The sequence below is a fragment of the Epinephelus lanceolatus genome, chromosome 6, assembly GCF_041903045.1.
Source record: "Epinephelus lanceolatus isolate andai-2023 chromosome 6, ASM4190304v1, whole genome shotgun sequence".
Lineage (NCBI taxonomy): Eukaryota > Metazoa > Chordata > Actinopteri > Perciformes > Serranidae > Epinephelus > Epinephelus lanceolatus.
Genome location: NC_135739.1, coordinates 27,152,371 through 27,178,669, shown reverse-complemented (window position 1 = coordinate 27,178,669; position 26,299 = coordinate 27,152,371). Strand labels below are relative to the sequence as shown.

At 40.6% G+C, this 26,299-nt stretch overlaps 1 protein-coding gene across 1 annotated transcript in view; it reads left to right on the top strand.

The window, feature by feature from the left end:
- The window catches only part of pde4cb (phosphodiesterase 4C, cAMP-specific b), a 131,565-nt gene that overhangs the window by 2,967 nt on the left and 102,299 nt on the right, over positions 1 to 26,299 (top strand). Inside the window, exons 2-3 of the mRNA XM_033621125.2 lie at positions 13,191 to 13,241; positions 25,230 to 25,432. Coding sequence (XP_033477016.2) covers positions 13,227 to 13,241; positions 25,230 to 25,432 — 218 coding nt within the window. The 5' untranslated portion in view covers positions 13,191 to 13,226. The remainder of the gene's footprint in view (positions 1 to 13,190; positions 13,242 to 25,229; positions 25,433 to 26,299) is intronic.

Genomic DNA, 26,299 nt, shown 5'->3' with positions numbered 1-26,299 from the left:
ACTGCTCTGGCCTGCCTACTGTTGCTGCTTCCTCTGCAAGCTGCTTTGCAACCTGCCTCCACTCCAGCTCCTCCTTTACATGCTGTGTCTGACTTATCAGTGTCATCTCTGTTTGTCATTGATGCTTCTCTGTTTTGTTCCCGAGGGGTCTTTGCTGCTGCTCTGCATGCCTTAGGCCTTCCATGTAGGCGCATGGAAGGGCAGACAAGTGTGCTCTCTCCGCCTCAGGCTTTCCTCATTTACATGTGGAAGGGCAAAAAGGTGTACTGTTTGACCTAAGGCTTTCCATGCAAGTGCATGGAAGGGCAGAGAGGTGTGCTCTCTTTGCCTTAAGGCTTTCCACGTAGGCACATGGAAGGGTAGGGAGGTTTGCTCTTTCTGCCTCAGGCTTTCCTCATTTGCACGTGGAAGGGCAGAAAGGTGTACTGTCTGACTTAAGGCTTTCCACACAAGTGCATGGAAGGGCAGAGAGATGTGCTCTCCCTTCCTTAGGCTTTCCACGTAGGCGCATGGAAGATGCTTTCTGCGTAGGCCTGAGGAAAGGCAGAGAGGCCCCAGAACAGAGCCATACCACCCAGTGTCAGAAATTAGCAAGGGCCACGGGCCATTTGGCCCGCAGTTTATCCAAGAATGCTGCCAAAAGCCATGTTCCGGGGGCCAAAATTGCCCCCCAAGTTTTTGAAACAACTATATGTATTTATATTTTTAACAGTATTACAATCTGACATTAAAGTATAATTTTATTTTCATTAAATTAATTTACCGTCACGTCTACAACTCATTTTCCAGACATAATCAATGAGATTGCACTGATTACGTGAGAGTAATCTGACAGAGAAGGGGAGGGGGCTTTGCTGTACCATAAGTATAAATTAACCATTTCTTGGGTGATCTGTGTCTACACAATGACAAATTAATGAAAAATTAAGGTAGAATGAATGCTGAATTTTAAATTAACTTACTTCCAGGATGGCATCTAAGGAATTTACAGTAATTTGGCCTTTTTAACAGTAAAAGTAACTGTAATGTGGTGAAACATTAGTACTGCTATCAGTAGATTAATGGTTAAATCATCACATTTAAACTGGTTGAATTATAGGAAATCTGAGTGATATTTTGCAACCATAACTTTATGTAACCCATTATTTATTTTATTTATAGTGGTTTCTACTGAAGAGTGAAGACACTATATTAGTTGGTTTTGCTTTTCATGTGCTTATTGTTATAACATAATTACAATTTTTTGATGGCCCCCAAACATTTTGAAAATGCTCCCATTTTTTAGACCGTGGGGGCCAAAATTGCCCCCAAAATATTTTGTTAATTTCATACCCTGATACCACCCAATCTAATACTGCAAATGGAAATAACGGTCCTGTGTGAAATATAATCAAGTAACCCAGACAATGTAACTTTAACCGAATTGCACTAGGATGATTATAGTTACTTGTTTTTTGTAATCTGATTACATGTGATCTGTTACCACTCATCCTGCAGCACGTAATAATAATATATAAAGCTAGAGCTGCAGTAATCAGGGGAAACAGTTAGCCTGGCTCAGTCCAAAGATGACAAAATCTGCCGACTAGCGAAAATCAGTGTGCACATGGGTTTTTAGCATGGAGATCAGTGAAAATATCACAGTGGTTACCTCTGTTTTATTCTCTTCATTTAACTATCGTTCTGTTAAACTTAGTGCCAACTAAATTTTGAACGATGTTTGAGTGCTGCTATGGGGGAGACGGCTGTTATTTTGTGGCAGCGTGTTAAATTTCCCATTAAGTAAAAAAGCCAGATGTTAGCGGGTGAAAAAGCTTTTCTGAAGTCTCCGGGTAGAAATTGTTGATCTTATTCTTTTATATTGTATCAACAATGGGCTGTAGCGGTAAGACATAGCTGTAATACTGATGATTAAAATTCATAGGGGTGTGTTGGTTGGGGATGAAGGTTGTGAGTCATATTTTCCCGCAGTGAATACCTTGTGTCATAGTGAAGCTCTTGAATATTGCTTAGACTCTTTGTGGTCCCTTATCAGCTCAAATCTTAACAAGCATATCAGATGTGCGTCACCAAGACAATGACGGCATCACAAGATGCCTTGGGTGTTCACTTTATGATGGCTGATTGTAGAATTTAAGACAGGAACACCGCCATTGAGGTAGTTAATCATTACAGACCATGCTGTGCCAGGACAGAAGGCTTCACACTACGCACACTGTGAACTTTTGAATAATTGCAGCATGAGATGTCACAGCTGTTAAATAGGTAATGCCGCTGTCCAGGTTTGAAAATGGTTATATTAAAAGCATTTTCACTTTTAGAGTCACTGCTCTGAAATGTGAAATATTAGTACTGAACACACTTAAATAAACAGCTTTTGAAATTTTAATTAATTGAAAATAACCAAGATTTCTCTGACTGTAAACAGCAGACAACATCCTGTATATTTGCCTTTCAGCTAAATGCTGTTTGCATGTGCAGGAGACGCATTAGTATCTGAGAGCTTGCCTATTAAGCCCTCAAAGTTATAAATTGAAGTTATAAATTCTCATTGCAGAAAAATCACACATATAACTGGCAACATTAATGATGGCCCCTTGGTGAAACACTCCTTAAAATCTGCATCGTTTGAATTAAATGTCAGCTCGCTACAGATAAGAGAGATGGCAGGCTGTCTGCACCCAGAGCATCGCCTTACAACTAAACTGTCCGAAACTGATCAAATGTGTTGCTGCGCTGACGCTGTCAAACGGCATCTTGAAACTGGGTAGAGCTGTGGTTCAAAGAAGGTCTGGCAGACTGTGGTGAAGCGTATCAGGGGGCAGAGGGTTTCCACGTCCACTAGAGAGGCTGAAAGCTGACGATTTTTTTCTTGGGGGCAAAAGCAATAAAGAATGCCGTGAGTTTTTTAAAGACTTAAAGATGTGGAAGGATTCATATACTGCAATTAGAAATCTCTCAGTGAGTTCATACTTCTGTCAAGGCTCCACATCCCTCTGATTCTGATTTTCACAGCAGACATTTTGACTTCTCTCAGAGTTGTGAAGTGGGAGGCGCTATTTTGGACACCTCTGGTTCTGGAAGGAAAAGTCTCATTCATTTTTCCCATGCACAATGTTAGGTGACTCACAGTTGGAAGGTTCCTCCGGCTGATATTGGTATGAAACTCTCCTGGTTGAGTCATCAATCACATCCAGGCTTTGTAAGAAAATATCTGGTTCTTTAAATTAAAAGTTGATGGTAGAAGTGAAAGAACCTTGAGGGAACATAACTTTGACTCTCAAGGTGCATTTTGGCAAGAAATATCCAATCATAGAGGTTAAACTTCTGTTTTGTGCCACTAACGTTAGACAGGAGATAAAGATGAGGTTTTGAGAAAACTGAAATGGATTCATTCAGCAGCTGTGGCATTGTGTTTTGTTCACAAATTGGACAACTAATTTGATTGGATTTAGCTATCACTCTAATTTAAGCCTCGGGCTGACTTCTTTGTTTTTTTTCCCATAGCAATGGTATTCCAGACTCATGGGTAAGCAGCGCTACAAGTCAAAGCCACATTTAAGATGTCACAGGCACTTTTATAAAAACAGACTGTGATCAGAATAAAATGCAAAGACAGGGATTTTTTCCCCCTGTTTGAAAATATACAACTGCACAACATGTCATTGAAAGTTCTATAGAATAAAAAGCAGGGCTGTATGTTAACTTTTTGCACAGCACAGGCCACAAAACTATAACATGAGTATAAAAGTATCAGGTAGGTCTAAACCCATTGGAGTTTGGAACAATTATAAATCTTTGTAGGGGGAGTGAAAAAGTGGTTTTCCATGGCCTTTCAAATGAATCTTGTGCTGGAAAATGATTGAAATCTTTTTATTTATTGAGGCTATTAATTTTATGTATGCACAGAACATCAACAGATAGACCGAGGGAGGGAAGGAAAGAGAGAGTTTGTTTGAGTTATATACGTCTTGTATATGAAACGTCTGTGTTGTTGCTGCTTTTTTAAGACAGATCTCTTGCCTGCATCCAGTTGCTGTCTCAATGTCAAACATTAGACTACAACTACTGGAATGTGCGTGTGCTGCGGTAATTTCAATCATCTCACAATTTAGCATAGCACGTGCATCGTGTAGACCTTTGTCACACTGTAGACTAATTAACAGACAGATTAAACAGAGTAGCAGCTCTGTGGTGCTCTTAGTGTTGCTGGAGAACTTGTGAGTGCATGAGTGAGGCGGAGCTGAGAGGAGAGATGCACACTGGTATGCGTTATGTAACGCAACTTGACCCTATATTGATAAAAACGGTATTGTCTAAATTTCTATCTTGCTTGAAAATAGTAATTTTATCGCCCAGCCCTAAGCGTAATTGCCTTGTTAACTTCAGAAAGCACACTTTATTCGAACTCACCAGCAACAAACCTCACACAAACCATCTTAGTTAGTTGTGTTGTCAATTAGTCTTTTTTTCATTGTTCCAACAATCACCTGCACTGGTTTTGTCGAAATAAACCCTCAATTCACTGAGTTAGATGTAAAAAAAAATTCAGCACAATCTCTTTCACGTGTTCCTAGCTGGTTGTTTACAGTCCTGTAACATTATCCCCACCACTGGCAGTCGCCATGTTTGCCAGCTCAGCCGTCTGTTCCAGCAATAGAGACTGACTTTTAGAAGAGAAGTGTGTGATGTGCGCTCCATACAGTACGTCCTCAGTACAGCCTTTCCACATGAGTTTGAGAAAGATGAGTGTCTGTATTTTTGAAGGTATTAACAATATTCTACATATTCTGGTATACTGTAATACCGTGATACCACCCAGGCCTACTCATGGGTATTGTAGTATTTAGACCTGACTGCCTCACTAAAGTGACAAAACAACCTGTCTCAAAAACAAAATGGGAATGATTAAAACAGTTGGATATCATGTAAGGGAAAGTTTGAAATGGGAAAACAAAATTGTGAGAAACATTTACAGACCCAGCTTCCCCATTCACAGCTCTGTAGTATTGTGACAGTTTAAGTTTAATTAATACCATTAAAGACTGCTCTGTTCTTGTGTTATGCTGAAATCAAGGTCCGCCCTCATATTTTTGCCTCTGCACCAATGTTCGACATGGGTGTGCAAACATACCCACAAAATCTTTTTTATAAATTGCCATCCAAATTTGTCAGAGCAAAATTTGTACGTGGTGTAAACGGGTTTTAAGCCCTTTAAATTTTTTAAAGCTGCACGTATGTACGTATGGGTCTGTTTTACAAGTCAGATGTAATGTAGAGTAAATTAAATTGCACACGTCTACGAGTCTGTCCTTTATTCCTTCAGTTAGCCATAAATGGATGCAGACACACTTCAGCTGTTTGTGAATACACCTGAATAACACCTGTTAATCAGGAATCTTTTTTAGATTACAGCCCTCATATCAAAAGCGATCAATAAAATGAAAACACCAGTCTACTTTCGTTCATATCAGTGGGAGTGGACAAAAGGTCAAACACATCTTTCAGTATAACACAACACCACGAACTAAACTAACTTTAACAGCAGATTATGCACATGCAAACAAGAGACACATTTCAGCCCTTTGCATGCAAACGCAGACATGAAAGGTTTTTCTGTTCTCAGTCTCCAAAATCTTAGACCATTAAAAAACAGTTAATCATTTTAACCATCATGAAGGTGGAATTTATCCAACAGGTTCTCCGAATGAATTATAGTAATAGGCCTAATAGTAATAATAATAATGATAATACATTTTACGACACGACACTCAAGGTCACTGTACAGGCAAAGATAGAGGAAACATCAGATGAAAAAAGTCAACGAGGTAAGGTATAAAGTAACATAGAATAAATAAATAAATGATAGAATAATAACATAACAATAGATAAATATTCACCAAAACAAGTTTACAGTAAATAAAATGCTAAGGAAATAGTGGATGTGTGTAGCTAGACAGATGGGAGTCATACTGAATAGGCCAGTTGAAAGAGTTTTGAGGCGGGGTTAGGTTGTGGGGAGAGAGCTGACACTACGAATGTCTGGTGGAGGGGGTTTCAGAGGTGGGGAGCAGATTGGCTGAAGGCTCTAGACCCCATGGTGGTCTGGTGGGCTGGCGGGACAGTGAGATGGATGGAAGAGGAAGACCTGAGAGTGTGGGTGGGGGTGTGGATGTGCAAGAGTTGGGAGAGGCACAGATTAGAAATTTACACAATGCATCAATTGTCCATTCCCTTCAGAATGTTTTTTGATCTGACGCTCATATCAGCAAGACAACATAATTTGTCTGCGGCTCTGCACCTTCCACAACTGTCAAGAAAAAGCTGATGTTGTTTGTCTTGAGAGGACAGTCTACAGCAATTTATTGAATGGATGTTGTATAAGACTAAATTGATTTTAGCTGGATGTACTTTTACTGCTAACTGAGTGCATGCAGGTGAACGTTCTTTATAGGTGAGAAATAATATGCTAACTTGCTTTATATGTCAGACACAACAGTTTTTGCAGATGTTACAATACCAGAGGAGAGAGGAAAAAGGTTATTCTGAGTTAGCAGCAGATGTTGAGTAGAGATGCGATACAATTATTCGATTAACAGAAAATTAATGGGCAACTATTCTGATAATTAAATAATCATTTTGGTCATTTTTTAAAGACTATTTCTTCAGGTTTTTGCCTTTATTAGACAGGACAGGAGTGAGTGTGAAGGGGGAGAGAGGGGATGGCATGCAGCATGAGGCCATAGACTGGAATTGAACCCACGGACGCTGCAGCAAGGACAATGCCTTTGTACATGGGACACCCGCTCTAAGCACTGAGCTACTGGGCGCCTCTGTTTTGGCTATTTTTAAAGCAAAAATTACAATTACTAGTCCATTGGTTCCGTGATTATGTACAGCATACCATACCATGACTTAGTCATACCAAAAATTTGAAAAAAACCCATCAACATTTGGCCACAGGGGGAGCCACAGCGATCGGTCGCATTTTAGCCATTTTTAAGCATTTTTCTGTTGTTATAGCGCCACCCAGTTGCCAGTTAGAGTTAAATTTCTCCAGTCACCTTGAGTTGTCCTGTTCTACATATCTACCAAGTTTAGTAAAAATCAATATGGTGGTTAGGCCTAGATAAGAAATTAGCTCTCTAGCGCCCCCATTTTGTTTGATGGGGTCAATAATGGAGGGGTCCCCTCAGATTATGTGTGGTCATATGCCTACAAAGTTGCGTGGTGATCAGTGAAACCCTTGAGATGTTATACACCTTTATGTGATGAGCCACGCCCTCCGCAATATTCATTGCCTTATAGAAGCTCAGTTTTAGTAAGTTTTCCAACTTTTGCCAAGAGGGAACTTTAGATATTGGTCCCTAGATTATGTTCACAGAGTTTCATGCAGATCAGTCAAACTTCCTAGGAAGAGATCGATTCTAAGTGTTTTTCAAAAAATTCAAAATGGCGGAAAATCTATATAAGCGGAAGTTATGGGCTCTTGAGGCAAATTTGTTCCTCATGAGGAGAGGCATCTCTGTGCAAAGTTTCATGTCTCTACGACATACGGGGCATGAGATATGCCCATTCAAAGGTTGCAATTTCAATCAGTTGCTATAGCGCCCTCCTTTGGCCAATTGATGTAATATTGCTTCATTCGCATCCTCCCATGATCCTCTACCACTGTGCCACATTTCACATGGATTGATCAAGTCAGTGAGGAGAAAAACGTGGAACAGACACACACACAGACACACCCACAGACACATCCACACACATACAGAGTTTTCGTCATTATATAGTAAGATTGCCAGTTTTAGCTTCATAAATGTGAGTGTGTTTTGTGCTTTTCTTCTTTGTACACAGTAGTACACAGTAGTAGAATGAATATCTTTGGGTTTGGGACTGTGGGGAATTATAGAAGGGATTTTTTTCACATTTTTTAAAAATCTTTTATAGACAAAAAAATTGGTTAAATAATCTGCATATTAATTGATAATGAAAATAATCAAAAGCTGCGGCCCTCATGAGGACAGAAAGCAGACGTCCACCCTGTGTTAATGGGCTGAACTTTGTAAAAGCATTAATATTGACTGGTATTCACATTAAAAGACATGAAAAGCAGAAGTGTTTTTCTTTTACAATAAATGTCTGAGAAATTGATGTACTCAACTGTTTTGGATGCAGAGCATGAATAAAACATATTCATGTTCTGTTTAATGATGTTTGTATGAAAAAAAATTGAATAGCAGATTGAATTGTTATAGTCTGAGCTAAAGGAAATTTCAATAATTCATGACCTTCATTGATTTCTTGCAGCTGATAAAATGGTCTCCTCGGACACAAATCTGTGGTTCAGCTCCTCGCCCAGAGCTACTGTGGGTTTTAATTGACAGGAATAAAGTCTGATTTGAACTGCAGAGTAGGATAATGTAATGAGAGCTGTGACACAACATAAATATTCAGTGAGGTGTTGATACATCAGCATAGAATTACTGGAATACTGTGAAAACTGTTCTGTACCATAAAGCCTGTGTTACAAATTGGAGGCAAGTTTGAAAGACGTTGGTATTTTTAATGTGTGCTTTTAATGAAGGAGACACTATTGAGTTGCATTATGGGAAATGTGGGATTGGGACTACAAGTCAAGACCATTTTTATACCTCTGTTCTGGTGACAGCCGTGGCCGAAAGCATAATGTTTTCAGGTTGTCCGTCCATCCATTCCATTCTCATGAACACAATATCTCAAGAACGCCTTGAGAGGATTTATATAAATTTGGCACAAACATCCACTTGGACAAAAAATGAATGAATCAGACTTTGGTGGTCAAACATCAAAGGTATTTTTGGCTATAACTCAAGAATTCATACGCTTATTATGACAGAATTTCACACAAATGTCCAATAGGATAAAATAATGAAGTTATGGTGTTTCATATTCTAAAGGTCAAAGGTCAACTTCACTGTGACATCATATTGTTCTGTAAAAACACTTTTCTTTCCATTATTCAACATGATAACTCAGGAGCAGAAGGGGAGACATTTGGTCAGATACTGAATTGCAGACACTAATCTTGGGCTCCCACTTTGAAGCTGTGCTGATTGTACAGGGCTCGACAGTGCGAGCATTTCACTCACATTTGCAACTAAAAATAGGTGTGTGCGAACTGTAAAAAATATTTAGGGGCACGTGTGCGCATAAAAAAACAGCCGAAGCAGCCTATATTTTTGTCAATAAAAAAAAATGATAATCTAACCGCAGAAGCCGCCTTCCCTCTTCCCTCTTCCCCGTGTGACACGGTTATGGGCGGTTTTCCAAGCCACTGTCGGCACAATGAATATAAGTCCCACTAGGGCTGTAAAGGAATATTCTAAATTCAAATTTAAATTCGAATTTGAAAAAAAAATGGACCTTCGAATGTGAAAATTGATATTCGATTGTGGAGAAAAAAAAAACACCACCGCAGCTGTTCTTTTTGCAAGTGGGTGTTGGCCTGGGCCGCTGCACTGAACGCACTGCATAAACGCCAGGGCCACGCCGCCCGCGGAAGTGCTGCTGGTCGACAAGCGGTTCTGCTCCCAGCTGTTGCCTCCGTCACCCCCCGGCTTGACACATTTGCTCACGGCGCGAAACGGAGCTGCGTGGCGCAGCCGGTGTGGATGACACAATCGGTTAACATGGGCGGCAAAAGGAAACTGGCTTCGCTTCGAGGCGCTTCGAGGCTATTCGCAGCGCTTCCACGGGCGGTGTGGCCACGGGTCAGAGAGGGGGGGGCGAGCGAGAGGTCCGCGGTCGTTTCTAACGTAATGTTATAGATAATTGTTTTATGTGTTTTAATGTGTAGGTATGTAAATGTTTTCAATGACGTTTATGTTGAAATAAAAATACCTACAAGTAGTTATGTTTCCTTGTGTTAATACATTTACAAGTATGTTTCCTTGTATTGGTTTGCCCTCTTGTGGACATAATGCGAAAAAAAAAAAATTTGAATGGTTCGAACCTATGAGTTATTCAGTTGCAGATATCCGCAATTGTTATTGCGGATATCTGCAACTGAATTGTGGATATCTGTAATTCCAGTTTGAGATATCTACAATTTAATTTTGACTAGTCATAATTCAAGTTCAAGATATCTTTAATTATCATCAATTGAAGATATCTACATGGTCCTTTCTAGATATCTTGAATTGAGTTTCAGATAGTCAAAATGACGTTGTAGATATCTGTAACTGAATTATGACTAGTCAAAATGACGTTGTAGATATCTGCATCTAAATTATGACTAGTCAAAATGACGTTGTAGATATCTGCAACTGAATTATGACTAGTCAAAATGACGTTGTAGATATCTCAAACTGGAATTATAGATAGTCATAATGTAATTGTAGATATGTATAATGACAAACCCCATACACATGAATGGCAAAAATAGTTACAGATATCTGTAATTCAGTTTTGACTAGTAAGAATGATGTTATAGATATCTGTAATTCAGTTTTGACTAGTCAAAATGACGTTGTAGATATCTGTAACTGAATTATGACTAGTCAAAATGACGTTGTAGATATCTGCATCTAAATTATGACTAGTCAAAATGACGTTGTAGATATCTGCAACTGAATTATGACTAGTCAAAATGACGTTGTAGATATCTCAAACTGGAATTATAGATAGTCATAATGTAATTGTAGATATCTATAATGACAAACCCCATACACATGAATGGCAAAAATAGTTACAGATATCTGTAATTCAGTTTTGACTAGTAAGAATGATGTTATAGATATCTGTAATTCAGTTTTGACTAGTCAAAATGACATTGTAGATATCTGCAACTGAATTATGACTAGTCAAAATGACGTTGTAGATATCTGCATCTAAATTATGACTAGTCAAAATGACGTTGTAGATATCTGCAACTGAATTATGACTAGTCAAAATGACGTTGTAGATATCTCAAACTGGAATTATAGATAGTCATAATGTAATTGTAGATATCTATAATGACAAACTCCATACACATGAATGGCAAAAATAGTTACAGATATCTGTAATTCAGTTTTGACTAGTAAGAATGACGTTATAGATATCTTCAATTAAAATTCATACTAGTCACAGTGACATTACTACTAGTCAAAATGACGTTGTTGATATCTATAATGGTAATTCTGGATAGTCAAACTTAGCGATTAAATGTTAAAACAGCTTGCCATAGAGAAGAGCCTGAAGTAGACCCGGAAGCGGTCACCATGGAGCTGTAACTCCTGAACGAGCCTGTACTCCCCCAAATCCTGTCTTGCGCACCTTGCTCTCCGCTTGCTCTGCGCCCTAAAATTAAATTGCAATACTTTTTCAAAACTTGATGATTTTACCTTTCTGTACATTTTGTATACAAATTCATTAAATAATTTTGCTCGAAAATGTCTATTTGCATCACGTTTATTACGGAAAACACATTATTTGATCAATTAACATTGTGCCCCTAAAGTTCTTTGCGCGCTCCTTACTTTTCAACTTAGGAGCACATGTGCTCCTTGGGGAAAAAAGTTAGCGTCAAGCCCTGTTGTATAGATTTTCATGCTGCCGGGTTGAAGATGTGTGAAGCGTCCATGTTTTAGATTTTGTAGTGTCTTTGCAGCAACATCCATATTTGAAGCATTGTAAACAGTCATGGCTACATGAGTCTGGACAGACATAAACTGTAACTCTAACTTGACTGGTTTGCGTAGATATACACCCCTAAGGCAGTAATTCTAGTTTAAAAAAGTGTGTGTTTGTGAGTCCCTAGTGCAATACCCTGGAGTACCTCTGCAACCTCAGGGTGAGTAGTTTAATCCCCAGCCCCCCCTGGGTATTGAAGCTGAACTCTTAGACCAGTGTGTGTGTGGTGTGTCTGTGAGTGAACGTAAGTTGAGCCATAGCCAGGATTTTAAAAGCGCTGAAGAGACGAGTTCCTCTTTTTCCTAGTCATTTTATTTATTTTGTTAACACTCATATTGTCTGTAATTTTATTTCCTAACATGAGGGTATCTGTTCTGTAAAACAATGTATTTTCAAGTGTCAAATTTTTATTAGCTAAGAAAAACAATCCTGTTTTCTCAGCTTTTTTTTATACAATTTAGTCGGAGAAGTAGAATTGACGCAACCTGTGAGGAAGAATTTAATCCGTTGGTTTTTCTGAAAAATGGTCCACTTAAAAGATGCCTAGTTTCAACTGGGTATTGATCACATGCTGCCAACTACAAGGAAAAAATAAATTTATATAAAAAATAAAATATAAGCCTAAATAACTACTGGACTAAGCCAGATACAGTCCCCAATGTGGAATGTAAACTTCCAAAGTGTCCTTAATGGTATACACTGAGTAAAGGTACTGTGAACCACTTGATCTCAGGTTACAAGCACTACATCAGCGCTGTTTACCATTTTATGACTAATTACCCCTCATATGAATAAGAATGTCTCTTAATTTAATTTAGCTTTGAACCCTACACGACACATTTTGTCCCTGCTGTCAACTTTTTGTAACCATTTGTGCTTTTTGTGTTAAACTTTTTTGTTATACCATCTTGCATCTTGTGGGCTGAGCCCTCTGTGCGTGTGTGTTTAGAACATAAATCAGTTAACTAAAGTCATAAAAGTGCTTCATCATGTATTTTTGTAGCTGGACAGAAAGGCTTTTTAGCCTTTGTGGTGCCTCCAGCGTGCTCATAGATCAATCCGCCATCACTGAGCACATGGTAATGCCAGGTGGTGTTGATGAATCATATGAATACTTTGTAGATGAGTCCTCATTAATGTTTAGTTTTCATAGGGCCAGTTACACTTTAATTTTCTTCTTTATGTGTGTTAGAGACCTGCATCATACTTCCTATACTACTTATTTTGTTTTTTTTCTTGTGTAATTTCATTTACGACTGCAAAACCAAAGTAAAGATTCAAAGTGATTCCCGTAAAATGACTTATCAATGCCAGAAATCTTTGCAGACAGTGAAGTGATAGATGATTAATTTGCCAGTGAGCAATAACAGAATGTTTATGTTCATCTTGTCATGTGAGACGGCACCAGTCTCTGTTATCTCCCCTTAAAACAAACATATTCTATCATACCCTGTACTTCATAATGATCAACTTGGATTACAAAGAGTGATGAACGTCATTTTAAAACCACCTCTCTGTTGTCTTTTACTTTGTTTCAGCTGCTGTCTTGCTGCTGCAACAAATAACCAGCATCAATGTCACGGCTTGAGGTAAATAAGGTTCATGACTTCCCCTCTTACTCACACACATACACACACACACACATACACACCCCTCCTTTCTTCCTTATCAAGTCCATGGTTAACTGAAGTAAGATCTGACACTGCAGCTGTACGTCACATTGTATCTCTCTGATAAAAGTTTTATCTTTACTTCAGGGCATTGTTCGCAGTTAATAAAGACACAGGGGACATGCATATACACATGCACACACACACACACTCAGAACAAGTGTCTGATCTGATGACGAGAAAGAGTCACGTCTGTTGTTGTTGGAAAGCTAGGAGCATTTTAAAATGGCTTTTTTCTCCTACACAGAATAATGCTTCAAAGACTGTTTTGAAACATGGATTCTGAAGGGCATATTGGTGATTATAAATTTAATCTTAAATAACTTTAACCTCAGAAGGTCTAAAAGTCACAGTAGTGAACTCAACTTCCTGGCACATTACCAACAGGAGTCAATGTACACCAGAGGTGGGAGTAGGTCACACATGTGCAAGTCACAAGCAAGTCTCAAATTGTGGTGAGAATCAAGCAAGTCAAGTCATTGCTCAGGTCAAGCAAGTCACAAGTCAGGTAGGAAATTCTGATGGGCCAGTAAGCTAATAAATTAGCCAAAGAGACACATTCACATACCTTTCTTTTTGGTTCTATAGTAATAGATAAAGTTGGATGTTGTGTTGTTCTTTTCTTACTATCGTCAACAACAACATAATCCTTGAATCAAATGTCATTATTTTTGGGCTAGTCCCCTCTGTGAAAGCAACCTCGTGCGTTGGTCTCTGCTGCTCTGATGCGTCCTAGTAGGTTGCCAGATTTACAGGTATTGCTGTAGAAATAACCCAATCAAGCTTCAAAACCAAAATGTAATTTCTCAATATCTAGGAAAAAGCAAATATTAAAAAAAAAGGCAAGTCCTTTTGAGTCATCTGTCTCAAGTCTAAGACACGTCTCAAGTTATGAATACCATATCAAAGTCAAGTTGAGTCTTTTATCACTGTAAGTCAAGCACGTCTTAAGTCCTCAAATTTGCTGCTCAAGTCAAGTCAATTATAAGCTCTGGGTCGTGACTGACAGAATAAGATCCAAGCGGCCAAAATGAGTATCCTCTCTGGGGTGGCTGGGCTCAGCCTTAGAGATAGGGTAAGGAGCTTGGGCATTCGGAGGGAGCTTGGAGTAGAGCCGCTGCTCCTTCGCATCTAAAGCAGTCAGTTGAGTTGGTTCGGGCATCTGATCAGGATGCCTCTGGGGCTCCTCTTGGGAAAGGTTCTCCAAGCACATCCAACTGGTAGAAGGCCTCTGGGCAGACCCAGGACACACTGGAGGGATTATATATCTCGTCTGGCCTGGGAATGCCTTGGAGTCCCCCAGGAGGAGCTGGAAAGCATTGCTGGGGAGAGGGATGTCTGCAGTGCTTTGCTCGGCCTGCTGCCCCCACGACCTGGCCCCGGATAAGTGGATGAAAATGGATGGATGGATGGATGTTGCGTTTAGTGTTTAAATGACACTAGCAACACTACAAGTTAGATGACAAAGTAGATGTTAACAGTCTGCTGCTTTTATCAGATTCTTGCCAGTAAACATTGAAAAAAACTAGAGCTGATATTTGTTTTTTAAAGCACAACTTTATTTCCTACTTGAAAGAATCTCCATCTACCCTGAAGTGTTTCCAAAAAGCTACAGAGATCAGATTTTTTTATGTGGGGTTGTATGAGGTACTTATAGTCAGTGTGTTCGTGGTTGGCACATCCCCAGTTTAGAGGAGCAGGCAGGAGTACTGCCACAAAAAGACGTTGTCTTTTTAGTTGAGTAAAAAAATCATCTTCAATTAAAAAGTTTCTGCGATTAAGAGCAAGTTGCATATTATGTAAAAAAAGAAAGAAATTCCCTCTCTGTGTCTGCTGTTATCTCTGAGCTGCAGAGCAAATTCAACCACTCCTGTGTTCAAAAGGACATTTTTCTCCATAAGAGAAATACTGTTTTCCTGATTTCAGACAGAAATGTCAGCTCCTTACACTCTGTTTCCATTTACACTCTGACATTGCGTCCACTCTAATAGATTTCTGTGGGGAGGGGGATTTAATATTCCCTAACCAATCACTAGAGACTAACATATGCACCTGAATCTAACGTCAGTTTGAGACCACACTGATGTGTAGCCGTGCCAACATACTTGTTTTGTTGGGGGTTTTAAGTGTGAAGCAGAGCAAAGCAAAAAATAACTATGATGTTGAGAAGACGTGCCGATTTAGGAGAGGCCTCAATAACTGCGTCTGTCTTGTTTATAGCGTTTGCCAATGTTGTTATTACTCCTCACTGGCTCCGGCGCACAGCTTGACAACACTTGACAACAGCTTGACAACAGCATTAGTACCCCCCCCCCCCCCCCCCCCCCCCGCTGCGCTCATTGGTCTTTTTTGTTTTGACCGGGAAACTGCTGTTTTGTGTCACGATGCCAGACGAACCTGTCAACTCGACCTCGGTGGAGTGGGCGGATACAAAGGTCTTGACCCAGGCACAGTGACTGTGACATCCTTCTAAACCTGCTACTTATTTATGTTAAGAAAGCTCTGAGGTGCATTAAACCAAAAATGTCATCAACATTTACCACAAAATATCTAAATCACAATAATACAATAAAGGTTGGAATTATATCAAAATGAATAAAATGCTTTAGTCTGACAGATGGCAGAAAATGACCATTATGCTTTGTTACAGATTTCGACTGATGCAGCAGTGTTACTCACTCTCAGCCTTTTATATTTATGATCACAGACAAGTTTAATAAACTGAGCTGTAACCATAAACCCCCACAGCTCTATAAGTTAACTTTTTGAGTGAAAAAATTCCATCTTCCACAAAAACATTGTGTTTCCATCTGCCTGTAGAGTTAATCATGGCACACACACACACACACACACACGCTTACAGAAATAGAGGTAGAGGGTTGATTGGAGACTGGTTCTATTTATGGAGCGACAATAATTATACTCTTTGCACCCCTGGGTGTTATTATATGTACAGGTGAAGGTTTCCAGCTTTGCATCAGAGGAACAGCTTCTTCTGGCTGTCTGCCCTTTAACACTCACACATGTCACACATCACTTGCACAGTGGGAGGAATTTCCCCGCACAGCTCCTCTCACCATTAGAATAGATTAATATTCATTTTCCCAATTAGGAAAACAGCGGCGGCTTTGATTGCTCTCATGGAAGATCACCCTGTCCTGATGAAATGCTCTTGTCATCTCTGATTACATCACACTGTTAAAGGGAAAGTTCACCTCTAAATCAAAAAGTGTTGGAGGTGTCGGCCGTAGTTTATGTAGTAAGGTAGTACGACCAAACTTCACTTGCCAACTGTATCACTGTGCAGATGGAAGCATACATCTACCTGTCACAGTGTGAGATGTGCCATGGGGAGCTGCGCCACAGATAGACCTTCTCAGGAGTAGGTCCAAAAGCTGGGCTGCCTGCCCTCAAGCGGGAAGCAGTGACATCTCGCCACCACAGCCAACACCCGACAACACCAGACAACCCCGCTTCTCCCCCTCAAACAAGTGTGTGTGTTGTGAGACTCTACTCACCTCTGTCTGCAGGAGACCACTGAGAAATACGGAAGTGTATTGCATTCACTTGACAAATAAAAAAAAGCCCTGTTTTTCTGAGTAATTTTTATTTATTTATTTTTCTGTTTTTTGGTGTTATTGTTTCTGTTTTTCTGAGTAATGTTTCCCCTGTTTTTCTGAGTAATTTTCCCCGTTTTTCTGAGTAATATTTTCTGTTTTTCTGAGTAATATTTTATGTTTTTCGTGGTAATTTTTTTCTGTTTTTTTGTGGTAATTTTTTTCTGTTTTTTGTGGTAATTTTTTTTCCTGAACGAGGAGACGAGATACTTCAAAATTGGGTTAGGTTAGTAGCAGGTTGTAACAATGTTAGCTGACAAATGTGTATGGGCATGATTTCAGTTGTCAGGTAATGTTGTTACAACCTGTTACTAACCTAACCTGTTACATTGAGCGATAGGCCTGCACTAGAATGATGCAGTCGAAAACATAGCTAGATTATCATACCCTGTGTGTAACTATTTACATGCCTTACCCTTATTGATCCCGTAGTTGAAATTGTCTAGGAGCAGGAGCATGGGTGCAAAATACATCCATGAGCAGGAGTCACCATGGATGCAGGGGTCACTTGCAGGTGCCAGGTGGGAGCTTCTTGCAAGATTTTGAAGTATCTCGTCTCCTTGTTCAGGAAAAAAAATTACCACGAAAAACAGAAGAAAAAAAAATACCCCGAAAAACAGGGGGAAAAAAAATACCCCGAAAAACAGAAAAAAATTACCACGAACAACAGGGAAAATATTACTCCGAAAAACAGAAAAATAAATAAATTACTCCGAAAAACAGAAAAAAAATACTCAGAAAAACAGGGCTTTTTTTATTTGTCAAGTGAATGCAATACGCTTCCGTAGAGAAAGGTGTTGTAAGTCTCTCAGTACTTTTGTAGCTTCTAACTGAATCTCTGTGGTTTGGAGTTTGGGTTCTCTCCTGCGTCTTGCTTCATGTCCGCTATCCGCCGTATCAGAAGGTGTATGAAGTTTCTGCTTGAAAAGTCAACATTTCCTTATTTTGCTGCTTCACAATAAAAGTTTTACATAATAAAATAACATGGGACTGTTATTGTGAAGGATCTACAGGAAATGAAATGTGTTTATCTCTGAATTAGCGGAACTTTGTTAGCGGCTTTTCTTCAGTAAAGGCAGGTGTAATAATACAACAGGGAGGAAAGTGAAATCAGAAACAGCCACAGTGAGATGCTGCAGACGAGAGGCTCTTACTGCACCTCTGCAAACAGCTCACACCCAACAGGTAAACTTCTTTTACCTGCCCTGCTGTGTTAAAACACACACAGCAAAAATAACAGGTGACTTTGGCCGTGGATCAGTTTGCAACTTGCAACTGAACATGTAGCTCATTTGGTAGGAAATACAGAGATATATAAATCGTGTATCACCAATTAGCCTGTAACCGAGATATGAATTTTTGTCCATATCGCCCAGCCCTGAGTGCTAGATGAGCAAGCAGTAGATGTGTGCTTCTGTCTGTGCTGTGATACAGTTAGCAGGTGTAGCTCAGAAGAAAGAAAATAGTTCCTTCATGAAACTGCTCACAACAAGGTCTGTGGATTATCTTAAGTAATTGGGTCATGATATCTGGAAAGAGACATTGCTGTTGAGTTTTTCCAAATGTATTTTTGGAGCTCTTAGCACCACAAGCCGAGTGTCATCTAGCTCCATTATATTCAAGAGAAGACAGACATCTCAACGGCCGATAACTCCAACACTCTGCAACTCAAACCAAAGATTGACAAATAGCACTACAGGTCAGAGGAAAAATATGTATTTTTCGATTTCAGGGTGAACTGTCCCTTTAACAGTCAGAGCTTGTCTGTGTGTGTGTGTGTGTGTGTGTGTGTGTGTGTGTGTGTACACACTATGTGCAGCGGGGTGTGCATGTATAATGTCTTAATCTGTAAGCATATGCATACCTGTTTTTTTGCATGGGGATTTAGTGTATACATACATGCGTATATGCTGTGTAGGGCAGATGGGAGCACAGTGCATTGTGGGATACCTGTGGAGTTAAACATTGGATGCATATTGGATTGTGGACAGAGCAGCAAGATGGATCAGCTACCACTGACAGCACTGATCACACACACAAACACTCTGAGTATTACGGGCTTCTTCCTCTGATGGCTTAAATTGTCCACAATTCTATTTTTCCTTTTTCTTTTTTTAAATTTTGACCAGGATGTCTGATACTAGTGGAAAAAACACTGTGGGGAGCAGGCAGGCTTCAGCTTTAAGCCCTACCAGTAACAGACAACATACAGATCATAAATATCTAGCACTCGGCTCTCCTGATGAGCTGAAACTCACCTCTGACACTCATAAAGTCCTTTATTTTGAGCACAAGAGGCTGAATTATGACGGCGGCCTTCTGTTTTTATCTGCAAGACAATCATGAGGATTGGTGGAAGGTGTCCAGAGCCAAATCACAGGGATCTGTGTAGTGACACAAAAGCTTTGATTAACTGCACTTAAGGGCAATTACCACATTTACACAACAGGCTAATCAATTGCTTTGCAAAAATAAGAACAAGAGGCCGATGGAGACAGAGAGACATTATCAGCAGAGAAAATCATAAGTCTAAGATGAACAATAAAACAAACTGTAATAATGGAAATAAAATTATGAATGAGACTTGCCAAAGAAGCTACAACGAGAGCGTAACAGTGTAGTGGAGTAGAAGTACAGAGTTGCATGAAATGGAAATACTCAAGTAAAGTACAAGTACCTTAAAATTTTACTTAAGCACAATACTTGAGTAAGGAGCAGGTGTCATGTTCACCCTCTTAGTTTGGCTTGCACTTTGGGGTTTGAGAAATGACTTTGTGGTTTTGTATTGACGACACATTTATATGCACTCAGCTGAGCTGTGATGAGCCACTACTCCGTGACTTCAACACTAGTGAAGTTGAGGTTTGGGGTTTGATTCCCACTGTGTCCCGCCACGCTGTGCACTCAAAATACGACAAGCACTTTGGGAAAGAGCGTGAGCGTTAAAACCCTCTTGATTAACAGAGAAACGTGACGAGGATGAGTCCCATCAGCCCATTGGTTTTTGAGAGGCAGAGCACCTGTTGTCACATCTGATCACACACCAGCCTCACTGCCTCCATCTCATTCTCGCTTCTTGTGTGTGGCGTGGCAGGAGATCGGTCAGGTGACAAGACAACCAGCTGTTTCCTCTCGGCTGCTGATTGGCTGGAGGAAAATGTGTCATTCAGATAGAAAAATAATAAAGGAAACAACATGTTGTAGCAAAGCAGAAATGTGTAAATGAAGTTATGTTGTGCTGTTGTCAGGTGAAAATGTCATCGCTGCAAAATGTCAGCGCTGGAGGGAAGATATCAGATCAGTGTGAGCACTGAAAAACAGCAGTGTGCAACACTACAGAGCAAACTAATGTTCATCCAGTGGCTGCTCTGACACAGAGAATAAAACCCAAAATAATAAATAAAAATTTCTGTGCCACAGAAACCAGTATGAAAGAGTGAATTATTATTATTATATGTGTCAACCGAAAACCAGCACTGGGTTTAAATGCACCTGTGTAACCAGGTTATTGTCTGATACTCCAGAAACCTGATTTTTTGAAATGTCCTGCAAACAAAAAACTCTGTTGCTTTAGTCAGGGTAGAGGATTAGAGTAGTTTCCATATCTCGATCCCTTCTCCTGTTGATTAAGCAGCAACGTCCATGGCAAGTGGGGGGACTTTTATGTAACTCACCCCTGTAAATGTTATTAAGGCTTACACACAATTAAGGGCATGGCTGCTTTTAGTGACAGGCTGTCTGCTAGGCGCATGAGACAGATCCTGCCCATGCTCCTCCCCAGCTCCATTCTCTTGTTCAAAAATGGTCACCCTGCGTCACTCCTGGCTCCAAAAATCCAAGATGGCAACAGCAAAAATGCCAAACTCCACAAACCAAGGAGGTTACAAAGAGAAGAAGTCACAGCGTCACAGTGCGTCATTTCCTTGTGCTCAACACACACGCGTAGTATCTGGTCTGTGACTGCCAAAAGGCTCAACAGCTGGCACACTATCATACAACATGGGGATTATTGATTTGTTTCACTGAGGCATCTCCAGTCAGCCTCAGGTTGGAATATATTTTATACGAAACATAAAGACGGGGTGAGAATTACAATTCTGCAGTTATTGAAAAGGTCTTTAATAGCAGACAATAAACAAATGCTTTCTATATGAAAACATTGTATTGTATATCGGCCGCCATCCATTCGAGCATACTTAAAACTTCTGTTGGGCCGAGCACAGCCAAAGAGCACCTAAGGCAGAGGTCAGCAACCCTAAATATCAAAAGAGCCATTTGTGACCAAAAAATAATTAAAAAGAAATCTGCCTGGAGCTAGTTCTAAATGAGCATTCAAAAATATGTTTTAGCACAAAATGGCTAGCACAAGGGGTAGACTTTACCTTTGAAGCGTTGGCAATGAAAGCAAACAAATCTGTCAGTGCAATATTAAATTCTGTATTTCCCTTGGAGACCTCAGAATTGCATCTCTGCTTTTCGCAGATGATGTGGTTCTGTTGGATCCATCACACCGTGACCTCCAGCATGCACTGGGGCAGTTTGCAGCCGAGTGTGAAGCAGTTGGGATGAGGGTCAGCACCTCCAAGTCTGAGGCCATGGTTCTCTGTCAGAAACCGGTGGATTGCCCTCTCCAGGTTGGGGGAGAGTTACTGCCTCAAGCGAGGGAGTTCAAGTAACTTGGGTTCTTGTTCACGAGTGAGGGTAGAATGGAGCGTGAGATGGTTCAGCGGGTCGGTGCGGCTTCTGCAGTGATGCGGGCGCTGTGCTGGTCCGTCATGGTGAAGAGGGAGCTGAGCCGGAAAGCAAAGCTTTCGATTTACTGGTCCATCTATGTCCCAACCCTCACCTATAGTCATGAACTCTGGGTAGTAACTGAAATCGCTGATATAAGCGGTGGAAATGAGTTTCCTCCGTGGGGCGGCTGGGCTCAGCCTTAGAGATAGGATGAGAAGCTCAGACATCCAGAGGGAGCTCAGAGTAGAGCTGCTGCTCCTTTGCATCGAAAGGGGTCAGTTGAGGTGGTTTGGACATCTGACTAGGATGCCTCCTGGACGCCTCCCACTCGAGGTGTCCCGGGCACGTCCCACAGGTAGGAGGCCCCGGGGCGGACCCAGAACACGCTGGAGGGATTACATATCTCGTCTGGCCTGGGAATGCCTTGGGGTCCCCCAGGAGGAGCTGGAAAGCATTGCAGGGGAGAGGGATGTCTGGGGTGCTTTGCTCGGCCTGCTGCCCCCATGACCCGGCCCCGGATAAGCGGATGAAAATGGATGGATGACTTTTACTTCTATGGATTTGGAATCCATAACCAGCCTAGCTATGGAGACTCAAGACCAGCCACTGCTGTTAAGGTTTGGCAAAATTTAGAGGAAAAGGCGTATGATGCACTTTTTAGTTGACAAATTGTCAATTGTTTTTATTTTTTTTTAATGCATAGGCTACACATTTTTACAGTTGGAGAATGTAATAATTTCTTTAGGCCTACAACAGTGATGATTAAAAATGGAAATGTTGAAAATAAATAAATAACCGTTATTAATTTTCATGTGATGTTTCATGTGTGTTTTTTTTTGTCAAGAGCACAAGGAGCCACTGGAATGGGGCTAAGGAGCCACACATGGCTCCAGAGCTGCAGGTTGCCTACCCCTGACCTAAGGGGACACCATTCTTTTATCCTAGCTCCAGTTACTTTGTGCATATATAAAACCCCGTAGCTCCAATGGGGTCCGAGAGTGTGTCCCAACCTTTCTTTAATAGCCTTGCCACAAACCAATAGATGACGTGTTGATGGCTACATCCATTATGTTTACACAGTCTGTGCTGTATACCTGTAACCATGATAAAAGCCAAAGACTCTCAACAGGGAGAATAGAGTTGTGGCAGCTGATTTACTGGATGAAAGAAAACATCATAAACATGCAGCGAAACATCCTCTTAGTTAAAATAATTCCAGCCAAAGGCAGTCTAAAAACTGAAAATAACACAAAGAAGCCTCTAGAAATCCAATTAAATAAAATTTCCACTTTCAAACATTTGACTGTTAAATTCAGTCACATTCTTGTAAAAGCTTTGGAGAGAAAGAGAAGGAAAAATTGTGTTCAGCTCTCCGACACAAGCACACAGAAAAGAAAGTAATAATTCCAAAATAAGGTCATGGTAGAGGACAAATCTCATTACTGACTGGTTTCATGTTTATGATGGTTTGCATAACCTGATTTCTCTGCGTAACCTGGTTTCTCAGTGCATGTGAATGCACCACAGTGCAGGAAGTGAATTATCTGAGTGTGAGTCACCAGCACTGCTCTTTAGAACGTTTCACATCCATACGGTTTATGTTTTTGTGGATGAAATTTTACTGGTTCCTGTGTGTAATTTTGGTTCTAAAGGTAGTAAAGAAGAAATAAAGTAACCTGGTGTTACTAGAAGGGATTCTTGAGCCTCTCTTCAACTTGCTCAACAGATGGAAGTTTAGATTTTTCTTGTCTATGTGGGCTTAAGGCAGCTCCTGACAAAACAATCCCAACTAAAGGTCCGTTTAGGTCAATCTTGCCAAACTGAGGTCAGTGAGGACAATTTCTTTTGGAAGCTCAGAATTCGACAGTCACACCCACTTCACACCATGACTGTCTAGCAAGGTTTAAACTAATCTCTCAAGCCCTTTTTTTTACATTCTTTACACAACTATTTATGTCACTTTTCATGCAAACAACCAAGTGCAACACTTTCAACGTCTTCCAGGAAAGACTACAACCTTTGCATGCATCAACTCCAAGACTGCGGAGCTGTACATCCAGTACACGGGTTAAAATCCTTTGTCTGATTGTAACTGCCTAGGAGAAATTAACCAAAGAGAAAACCTGTTATTTCAAAATCTGTAGATCCACAGGAAAGAGTTGTATCGATCTCCAACAGCGCTGGACACAAAGACGATGTGATGGGTAATGGGTGTGTGTTGCAGCTTGAGGTGGCCTGTCATGTTTGATTTTTGATGCCTGACAGCACCAAGCAGGGAAATGAGACTTGCTGTTCGCAGTTTCTAGGATGGCAGATCAATATCTATCACCTCTCTCTGAACACCTCTCACCAGGTGACAACTGTGCCGACTCAGCTGAGGCACAAATGATATAGCTGCTGGGGCCAGCGCCAAAATGAGCATGGATTGTTTTTGGGCTTTGTGTTATCTTGGCTAACTCAATATCATTGGACACTTTTGAATTAGGAGAAGTAGTCTTGGTTTTGTAATTTAACAACACACACACACACACACACACACACACACACACACACACAGAGGCAAAATCTCACACTGGATTTGCAGAAAAAGCTGCTGTGTCTCCGCTTGTCGTCTTTCGCTGCTGCAATCCGCAATCACAGTGCATTAATGGGTATTAAATGGATTTGGAGGGAGAACATTCAAGAATAGCCAATTTAATGGTCAGGGCAGGTGACAAACAAACTACTTACTTAGTGTCAGATGTGAAAAGTGTCTCTGCTACGCCTGCAATAACCACAAGGCAGATCGGGCAGATGCCACACGTCTGTGGATCAATATGTGTGAATTCATTATTGATTCAGTTATTTCAAATTGAGACAGCTAATTAATTTTAGCACTTAGTTTGTCATGACAAGACTCTCATGATTTTCAATTGGACTATTACATCATATATAAACATAATATATTCATGCACCAACAGTGATGTTTTGCACACATATGGTAATTGTAACTGATTAGATGATATTTCATAGTTTCTGTGGGACATCAAAGTCTCATCTCTAATGTTTTATTAATGAAGCGTCATTTGTGTGGTTCACTTAAATGAAGTACACAACATACTTGAAGAACAGTGTGTATCAAAACATCTGTACATCAGCACATTATGTTGTAAAATCTACTCTTCATATACACTGTAAGGTTGAAGTGGTAAATTCATTGTCTGAAAAACATTGTCTACAGAAAATGTATTGTGCCAATCCACCAACTGACAGACAGACATTGCCACATAGAGCCTTGGTACTGGCACAGTGAGGAAGAGCTTCTGCATTGAACTGCATTACACTGAGAGGTATTTGTAATATTGATGTAATTCAGGTCGGCAAAGTATTAAAAACACCTCTCAGTGTAATGCAATGCAGTTACACAGCACTACAGACAAACTGCAGCCTCCAGAATGACCAACAAGTTAAATAAACATCTCTCTAGCATCACACTGAAGCTATGTCTAAACTCATGTCTATATCATGTTTGATGTTTTAGACACGTGTTCTCTCTCTCTCTTTCTCTCGGGAGCAGCGTCGTCGGGAGTCTCTGCCTGCGGTGCACCAGGTGGTACGGCGGCGTTTCTCTGGGACGCTGCAACTGCCCCCTATGTGTAGGAGACACTCCTGCCAGGAGCACCCATATGACGCCCGGCGGCCATCTGCAACACATGGGCTGCCCCTGGACCAACTGGAAGTGCTGTACAGCCAAGCACTGGCCAGTCATGATGAGAACCGGTCAGTGACACACACACTTTTATTAATTATTTAATTTTTTTTTTTTTCCCCCTCACATATTACGGAGATTAAGCTCTCTTCCTGTTGGGTCTTATGCTTTATATCACTGGTGACTGTGTGCACCACTCCTACATTATCTGAGAGCTTTTTAAATGCCGCCTGGTGAAGTTCATGCAGCATATTTTCATCTGAAAAAAATGGGGTTTTTTTGTTGTTGTTGTAATTCATCATCAGGAGTTGTTGTGGTGTGTTTAGTTTTGATTTGTAGCATCTGTTGCCCTGCGTCACCAAGGCAAATGATGTGTGTCCCACTCAATGCTGACGCTTTTTCCAGGATATCTGGTTGATCACTCAGTGTGATAGAAAAAGTCCAGACGAAGTGGTTGAAAAGCCATGGAGATACAGCATTTACACTTTTTCCTGAATACAGACCCCCTCCCCCCTTCCTTCTTTCTTTCGCTCTCCCTTTCTCTCTCTAAGGTCAGCGGGCAGAGTTACCTCGGCTCATTAGCTCTGACTCCTTTTCTTGTATCTCAGTGTTTGGTGCAGATCAGGTGAACGCTGGGGAAACAGCAGGGTTTCTGTCTGTCTGTCTGTTCAACTGAAGCTTTCTGAGTGACAGTGAAGTTAACAGCTCTGCACACACACACACACAAACACACACACACACACACACACGAAGAAGGGCGAAATGTGTTGTGTGGTTGCAAGTGATAATGAAAGCCTTCTTCCTTTCTTAAAATGCCTGGTAACTGCAGAAACAGTAAGAGGCCTGTCACTGAAAGGTCAGAGGTGTGTGTGTGTCTGTCCCTATCTTGACATTACTGTATCTCTATCTTCTCTGGACATAACAGTTTACAATCTTCA